Source organism: Capsella rubella, unplaced genomic scaffold (genome assembly GCF_000375325.1).
Source record: "Capsella rubella cultivar Monte Gargano unplaced genomic scaffold, Caprub1_0 scaffold_7, whole genome shotgun sequence".
Classification (NCBI taxonomy): domain Eukaryota; kingdom Viridiplantae; phylum Streptophyta; class Magnoliopsida; order Brassicales; family Brassicaceae; genus Capsella; species Capsella rubella.
Genome location: NW_006238917.1, coordinates 11,262,250 through 11,271,177, shown reverse-complemented (window position 1 = coordinate 11,271,177; position 8,928 = coordinate 11,262,250). Strand labels below are relative to the sequence as shown.

Sequence of the window (8,928 nt, the reverse complement as noted above, 5' to 3'; positions counted from 1 at the left end):
AGGAATTTTTTTTATATATAAGTCCTCTATTATTGTTTGTCAAAGCTGTCACGACGAAATATTCCAAAAAAGTTGAGTAACATAAGATATATATATATATATACATATATTTATATTCTTCATATATATTTGTAAATTAAATAAGAGTTGTGTCTTTTATATGTTCTTACGATGCTACATTCATTTCTCTTTTGAAAATATATTCAGCAATTCAATTGAAATCGAGTTGAAGATTGGGATGCGTTGTGAGAAATGTGTAAAAGAAGTCAAAAGAGCTATTTGCAAATTTAAAGGCAAGCAAATTATATATATATATATTATATTATAGTTCATACTCCTGATACTATATAGATCTTATTTGTGATAAAAATTACACCTTTGGATTTTGCATTGAATAATATTTTTTTATAAAAAAATACTCACCTTTTTTATATTTTAGTGAAATTGATAATTTAAAGCTATCATTAGGCTTACATCACTTTTTCTGAATCTTTTTAATGATTTACATATTACATATTAAAAGATTTTTTAAAAAATGATTGTGGAGTTATAGTGGGGGGAATGGAATATCATAATGAAAAATGGCCACAATGCTTTGGATCACATATATTATCAAGGATATTATAGCAATAATAAATTTAATTGGTCTGTGATTGCTAGGAGTTAAATCATATACAATAGATATGGCTACTCAAAAAGTTATGATCACTGGTAATTTTAATGTGGATAAGCTATTGAAAACTCTCAAGAAACGAACTCGTAAAAAGGCAGAAATCTTGATGGTGAATGAGAAAGAAGATGATGGACATGAAGTAGCCCAGGAAAATGAAGTAGCCCAGGAAGATGAAGTAGTCCATGAAGATGAAGTAGTGCAAGAAGATGAAGTAGTCCAAGAAGATGAAGTAGTCCAAGAAGAAAATGATGAATATGATGGGGCAATTACAGAGAATAATGAGAATCCTGACGTAGAAGAGACAATTGATACACCTCAAACAAGGTGTATTATCACTTCTTACTAATCAACAATTTTCATTAACTATGAAACTTGCAACAAAACTATTTTTTTAGGGTTTTCTTTGTTGGTTTAAGGATATTTGTTTAAGATATTACATCTGTTATAATTTTTTTTTTTGGTAGTACAACAGAAGTTGAAATCCATATGGCATTTCTTTGTGAGAAGTTCGAGGAAGATATCGGAAAAGTTATTTCTAAATTTGAAGGTAAATACTAAATCTTTTTACTCTAAATTAATGAGATACTAAATACAACAAGATGTGTTCTATAATCATTTCTTTTGGATGATGTATGAATAGGTGTAAAAAAATGTGATGTCGATATACTAAACCAAAAAATTGTAATCACTGGCGACTTTCATAAGGAGAAATTATTGAAGAAACTAAAGAAAAAAATGCGTAAAAGGATTAAAAAAATGGAGAAGAAGAAAAGGACGAAGAACCTTTAAATAAATATGAAGAAACTGATATAGATAGGGGTATTTATATGAACCCTAGTAGTGCTGATGAAAAAGAGATGGCCATATATATGATGTTTAGTGATGAAAATCCTAACACATGTTCTATTTTATAATATAACATAGTCGAAACTAATACCAACCATAAAAAACTTGGCATGATAACATACTATATCTATTTGATGATACTTGGTTATTTTACTATATAATGGAGAAAAAATAATAGTTTGGTTTCAGTTTCTCTTTTTAGTATAAGCTTTATCTTTTAACTGCACCCAATTAATATCATTTTATGTTAAAAATTTTATGGTTAAGAGAAAAAATAATTTTATTACAGAAAAAATTATGGTTAAGAGAAAAAAATTTTTATTACATAAAATTTTATGGTTAAGAGAAAAAAATTTTATAAGGTCCAAAAAAGCTATGCTTCCATTACACTCATAAATAGAAGAATAGTCTATTACGCATGATTCTCTCTCCCCCTATTTCATATCATAGTCTACCCTGATATGTAAAGTCGTGAACCATCCAATTCTCGTTTTGCTATCCATTTCATTTGGAATGGTACAAGAATCATAATCATAGTATATATATTTAAAACTTCTTAGTTATCACCATTTCCCAATTCAGATGATATTATCTTCAGTTTCCTACTAACTGAGTTTTCATATATGTGATTCATAGTTACATTCACGAGTTGTGAATCCCGACCACACTTTTCTCATAGTTAATTAAATTGTATACTTGTTGAAAGAACCTTTTCAATCAAAGAAATCTTTCATATATAGCTTCTTAATTATTATTTTTTCAATTCCTATATCTAGTCTTATTTTTACACATGTCAAATAGTTGATAAAGCTGACATGGGCTTAATGATTATGAAAAATTTATAGATAAAAATTAATTTTTCTTAACTTAAGAACACCATCAAAATTAAATATTATAAGATTTTTATTAAAAAAATATAAATGAAATGGGAAATTTTTGGGTCAAAAAATAAAAACTTTTAAGGAAATTGATAAGAAAGCAACATAGTTATTCATTTCCCTAAAATTATGATTAAATTGTTTAGATACCAAAAATAAATTAAAATAAATATATGTATATTTTGACACATTATTATGGAAAATATTTTCTATATAAGTCCTCTATTTGTAATTTGATGAAAATTTTTATCATTGTGTGTCTAAAACATTCTTCTCTTATTGAGATATCCATGGGTTGTTTGCCAAAGCGGTCACGACGAACTATTCCAGAAACGTTGAGTAAACATAATATATATTCCTCATATACATATATATGTAAATTAAATAAGAGTTGTGTCTTTTATATGTTATTACGATGTTACAATTATTTTCTCTTTTGAACATATATTCAGCAATTCAATCGAAGTCGAGTTGCAGATTGGGATGCATTGTGGTAAATGTGCAAGAGATGTCAAAAGAGCTATTTGCAAATTCCAAGGCAAGCAAATAGATTCTTATTTGTGGTACAAATTAGACCTTAGGGTTTCTGCATTGAACTATATTTTTTTATAAATACTTAGTATTTTCTATATTTTGGTGTAATAGATAATTTAATACTATCGTTATGATTTAATTTCAAAACAATCATGTTTTGCTAAATAAAATATCATGAAGAAAAGTGGCCATAATGCATTGGCTATTTCGTAATGTTTTGAACCCATTATATATATTATTAAGGATGATACAGTAATCATGTTATAATAATAACTTTAAATGATATGTGATTGCTAGGAGTTGAAGCATGTACAACGGATATGGCTAATCAAAAAGTCATGGTCACTGGTACATTTAATTTGGAGAAGCTATTGAAAACACTCAAGAAAAAAACTCGTAAAAATGCAAAAGTCTTGATGGTGAATGAGCAAGAAGACGATGGAGTCCAAGAAGATGAAGAACTCGAAGAAGATGAAGAAATCCAAGAAGAAAATGATGAACATGAGACAATTACAGAAAATAATGAGAATCCTGAAGTAGAAGAACAAATTGATACAGCTCAAACAAGGTGTATTATCACTTTTTACTAATCAACCATTTCCATTAATTATGAAAGTTGCAACAAAACTACTTTTTTAGGGCGTACATGTGTCCTAATTATTCATTTTTTTTGTAGTACAAAAGAAGTCGAAATCCATTTGACATTTCTATGTGATAAGCTCGAGAAAGATGTCGGAAAAGTAATTTCTAAATTTGAAGGTAAATAATAAATCTACTTTTATTCAAAATAATGAGATAAGAATATAACAAAATGTGGTCTATAATCATTTCTTTTGTATGAATAGGTGTCAAAACATGTGATGTCGATATAGTAAACCAAAAAATTGTAATCACTGGCGACTTTGATAAGGAGAAATTATTGAAGAAACTTAAGAAAAGGATGCGTAAAAGGATACAAAAAATGGAGAAAAAGAAAAGGGACGAAGAACATTTAAGAGGTGTTTATATAAACCCAAGTACTGCTGATGAAAGATATATGATGTTTAGTGATGAAAATCCTAACGCATGTTGTATTTCGTGATAGAACATTAGTCAAAACTAGTATCGACCATGAGAAACTTGCATTTTTTTTTTGGTGGGAACCATGAGAAACTTGCATGATAATGGACTATATCTACTTAGTGATACTTTATTATTTTATTATATATTAGAGAAAAATAATAGTTTTTTTTAGTTTCTCTCTTATTAGTATTAGCTTTAATTTTAAAATGCATCCAATAATATCATTTTTATGTTAACAATTTTAATGGATAAGAGAAAAGTAACTTTATTACATATTATAAACATATATATATTCTTATAAGGTCTAAAAGTTATGCCTCCTCACTCCTAAACAGAAGATTAGTCTATTATGCATGATGCTCTCTCTGATTCCTAATATAAGCTCTATCCAATATGTAGAGCCGTGAACCATCTTTAATGGGGAGACATTTTTGAGATCGTTCATCCAATTCAATTCATTTTCTCCATTTCATTTGAAATGATAGATTGTTGTTATCAAGAAACAATAAAAACACACATAGGATATCATAGTATTGGGATGTTCGTCTTACAGTCGCATGAGGCATGTGATTGTGATTGCGAGTGAAAGTTGTTTGTTTGACAGTAGCATGGCCATACGACTAAATGTTGCGATTAACTGTTGCTACGTCTAAGATTTTTAATTGACGGAAAACAGCGACGCGGCTTTTTTAATCACGATTAATCGCGTGATTACTAAATGAACAACATCTCACAATTTTAAAATCGCTATCGCAGCCGCTTGTGATTATGAAACGAACATAGTATATATATTTAAGACTTCTTGATTCTTTTACCTTTCCCAATGCGGATGATATTATCACCAGTTTCCTGACTAATTAAGTTTTCAAATACGTGATCTTATAACCACCCATTTCAATGAATTCTCATCCAAACCCTTGGATAGTATAATTGAATGTGGGATCATACAAGCAATTTCTTAGGCTTTGTTTTATGATTCGAGTATACGTATGAAATGTGAAAACATGTATAGATATATAATGTACTTTTAAAAATAATCATCATGTATTAAAATTAAATCACGGACATACTATAATTCCGATTAGTAAAATTTCAATCATAATTGAAAAGTATAACTCGTTTTGAACATAAAATATAATTGAATCAATTCCAAGTTATAGTATAAGTTGTGGTCATTTTTAAAATTAGATCTTTTGGTTAGTTTTACAGCTCAGACCTTAAACATCTTATAAATAAGCATGATATATAGAGCGTCCTCTGGTTATGGATTTAGGCATGACCAGAGTTACGGTTAATGAGGTTATGGTTAATTAACCACCAGTTAACGATTATAATTTTCTTTAAGAATAATCTTAACCATTATATATACGGTTAAGACGGTTACGGGTATATACGGTTACGGTTAAACACAGTTACAGTTATTTGATGATTATTATAATATTAATATTGGAGACAAAAACTTATGAAATACTATTTATTTTACAGGTAAAAAAAATATGTGATTTCAAATATTTGCAGTGAATTAGTTAAGTCTGGCTATTGGATCGAAACTGAGAAACTCAACATCAAATACACACAAAAATATGAGTAAAAATAGTTTAGTATGAAATGTTTTGATTACCTTACAAATTCAATTTGTCGTGTTGCTTTTAATAAGGTGAAAATTAAGGCTTTAAATGTGCGGTTAACCAAACGTTTAACGGTATGGTTAACCGGCGGTTTATTACGGTTACGGTTAATTAATGGTTACGGTTAGTATTTTTTTAAACCGTAATTAATTTACTTGTACGGCTAATAATTACGTTTCTTAACCGTTTTGTACGGTTAGGGTTTATAAACGGTCCGGTTACGGTTAGTAATACGGTTAAGTTTAGCTTTTGGTTATGCCTATATGGATTTCTATGATTTAGGAACTATAGTTATCAGCCTATCACGTCAAGCAAGACCTATAAATGTAACATTGCCAAAACAAAAACAAAAATGAGATTTCTGATTTAATTGCTACTACCCCCGCTGGCTAACCAGTCATAAAGCTTCCGAAAATGCACATGTTTTTAAACGCTAAACCAATCGTTCAAACGCTTAATACCGCTTGAAACCACAATCGCCAGCGTCCGCAAGCTCCTGCAACCGCAACTAACCGATGCATTTAAACTAATCAAGCCCTAAGTCTTAACAATGCTAAATCGATACCAAAAAGGCAAAAAAATTTGATATTTTATTAAGAACTAGATTTTAAACCGCGGTACACCGCGCGATAAATATTTTCTTTGTAATTCATGTTTTTAAAAATTGATAGGTTTTGTTGGAATTTATTTAATAATTATAAAGATTGCATAATATCAAACTTTACTAAACCAGTTTCATTATACATGTTTTATATGTAAAATGACATGTATTGAACTGTGACATTAATAATATTAGATTCTTTTAGTAATATCAACTTAAACTCGTTCCGTCTTACAATCTCACGTCATATAATATGTTGGTTGCATATTACAACATTTCTCGTGTTATACCCGTCATGTCATAATCACCAAAAAGTAAATCCATATTTAAAAGAATGGCAAAGTCAATAATATTTTAGTATAAATTTGGTGTAGAGCTAAAATATTGATAACACTGAAGATTTTAAAAATTTTCAATATTTTAAATATTTTAAACTTTATAAATAGTTTACAATCATTCCCGTCTTACAACCCGTCCCGTCATATATTCCCCAAAAAAATAAACCCATGTTTATAGTCTTGTCATTCGTAGTTGGAAGGTTATAATTTTATTTATAAAGGTCTTGAACCATTATCAAAAAAATATAATCGATATTGGATGTTGTATATATGCTAAAAAAATTGAGAATTTTTGAAAAATGCCCTTTTTGGTCTACCCCTTTTTAAAAATACCCCTCTTTTCTATCCATTTTCAAAAATACCTCTTTTTAAATATGAAAAATTATAAACTTTTATATGGTTGATAAGGTACATCAAGATCATCACTACTACTGGGAGACTAAATCCAAATATTTATAAGGTTTTAAAAGGTTATAAACGGCATTTATAAGATTTTTATAAGGTTTTAAAAGGTTTACAAGGTTTTTATAAGGTTTTTAAATGATTTTTAAAAGGTATGTATACGGTATTTATGAAATATATATGTAAATTTACACACATATAAAGATAATTTGTGTCTTTAAATATAAGCTTACACATAGATTTTTGATAAATTTCAAAATTTATAGTGATTTTTTGATAAAATTAAAAAGAGGGGTACTTATAAAAAGTGGTATTTGAAAAGGGGTATTTTTGAAATTCCCCCAAAAAAATTTGTAATATACATTAGTTTAAAAAAATTCAAATTACTATATATGTGGAAAAATTGTATTTTTACGATACATATGTTTGATGTAATAAAATAAATTAAAAACAAATAAGATCATATAAAGACTTTGGAAAAATATTTGAGAAAATGTGGAAAATAAGAAATGATATTATATTTATTAGGAAGATTTTTAGGGATTTTGTTAAAAAATAATAATTATTAGTTTTTAGAAATTTGACTAAATAAATAATGTCAATGGCATAGCCTTGTAATTAACTTCCAACTTCAAGGTTTTTTCAAAAAGTGTTGCAAAAATGTAAATAACATCATGAAATGACCTTAGTCTAGTGGCAAATGATAAGTCCACTGATGGACATGCACTATCACACTAGGGATCGAGTCATGCTTCCTATATATTTGTAGGGATTACACTAACGGGCCTGCAAGTTGTGGCCCAATGTTGAAAAAAAAAAAAGTAAATAACACCACTAGCAGTAATTCACTACTACTAGTAAAATGATGACATATAACTATGGCCATTGAGTACCCAAAATAAAAAGGATCATATGCTATTTCACAGTTGTACACAAAAGCCCAAAAGGCCCATTCATTAGAATCTTTCTCAAATTACAAAGATTCCCCAAAGAGTTCTCAAAGTTAAAAAAAGAACCACAAACTCTACTAAACCACAAAAACATTCTTCTTCTGATATCTATCTACTTCTTGGTCAGTTCCGGTTCATGCTTCCGACAAAGATTGTCTCTTTCCTTCCTCTAATCATGAATAGAGTGGTCGTGCCAACAAAGCAACATAGAAACACAACGTCGAAGTATATAAAGCCTAGTTCTTTGCTGCTTAGCCATGAGTAAACACCGATCTCCGAAGCTGGTTTTGATCCGGTTCGGTTTAGTCTGAGGACAAGAAGTGGACATATATGTGTGTCTGAGAAAGAGAGATAGAGCAAGATCGGTTCTAATGGTGGATGGTGTGAAAAGAGACTTAAGAGTTAAGATGATGAGTGACGTCGTGAGAGTTATTTATAGGAGAAGAGGACGCGGCTGCTACGTGGTCCTATGGACGTAACGCTTTAGTAGTTTCTTTCTACGAATCTCATCTTTTTTTTTTATCTTTATCTTTTACACGTTTTCTATTTGTTGGTTTTTATGTTATTGCCCTTTCTAATCTTTATACAAATATATCCAATTTTTTCTTTTTGTAATTTGATATCTTTCTGTTTGTGATTTTTTCTTTTTTCTTTTTTTTTTTCTTAAAAAAAAATTGTGATATCTTTCTATTTGTAATTGTGATATATCTTTTTATTGAATTAAATAGGTGTCGGTATAATATTCGAACCCGATAAACCGATTTCGTACTCGATCCAAATCCGAACTCGGATAAATATCCAAACATACCCACAATATCAAATAGATAATAAAAGTTTTGGATATTGAAATTTTTTTTTAATATTTAAACTAGTAAATATACGTTATATACGAAATATATTATTGTTTTTTCATAAAATTCAGGCCATGAATGTTTGAGAGATTTTAAGCTGTTTTGGAATTATAGATTTTAGATTATAAATTTTTGTATTTGGATTCTGTAAGAGTAGTGGATCCA

At 28.6% G+C, this 8,928-nt stretch overlaps 3 protein-coding genes across 4 annotated transcripts; 2 read left to right on the top strand and 1 right to left on the bottom strand.

Annotated features, from left to right (window-relative positions):
- The first annotated feature begins 38 nt into the window (after positions 1-38).
- Positions 39-1,246, top strand: LOC111829665 (heavy metal-associated isoprenylated plant protein 18-like). 2 transcript variants are annotated; one of them, XM_023779486.1, is made up of 4 exons: positions 39-71; positions 208-293; positions 661-997; positions 1,138-1,246. In XM_023779486.1, exons 2-4 carry the CDS (start codon positions 239-241, stop codon positions 1,229-1,231), a joined length of 486 nt encoding a protein of 161 aa, XP_023635254.1. In that variant the 5' UTR covers positions 39-71; positions 208-238; the 3' UTR covers positions 1,232-1,246. The 2 variants fall into 2 exon arrangements, with proteins under 2 accessions (XP_023635254.1, XP_023635253.1); XM_023779485.1 differs by having other exon boundaries at positions 39-293.
- A 1,417-nt stretch (positions 1,247-2,663) lies between these two features.
- Positions 2,664-4,138, top strand: LOC17879198 (heavy metal-associated isoprenylated plant protein 18). The gene is made up of 5 exons (XM_006285371.2): positions 2,664-2,731; positions 2,850-2,935; positions 3,229-3,499; positions 3,608-3,690; positions 3,777-4,138. Exons 1-5 carry the CDS (start codon positions 2,688-2,690, stop codon positions 4,010-4,012), a joined length of 720 nt encoding a protein of 239 aa, XP_006285433.2. The 5' UTR covers positions 2,664-2,687; the 3' UTR covers positions 4,013-4,138.
- A 3,714-nt stretch (positions 4,139-7,852) lies between these two features.
- LOC17880151 lies at positions 7,853-8,342 on the bottom strand. Its single transcript, XM_006285262.2, has one exon. The coding sequence runs from the start codon at positions 8,238-8,240 to the stop codon at positions 8,082-8,084; it is 159 nt and encodes a 52-aa protein (XP_006285324.2). The 5' UTR covers positions 8,241-8,342; the 3' UTR covers positions 7,853-8,081.
- Between the last annotated feature and the right edge of the window lie 586 nt (positions 8,343-8,928).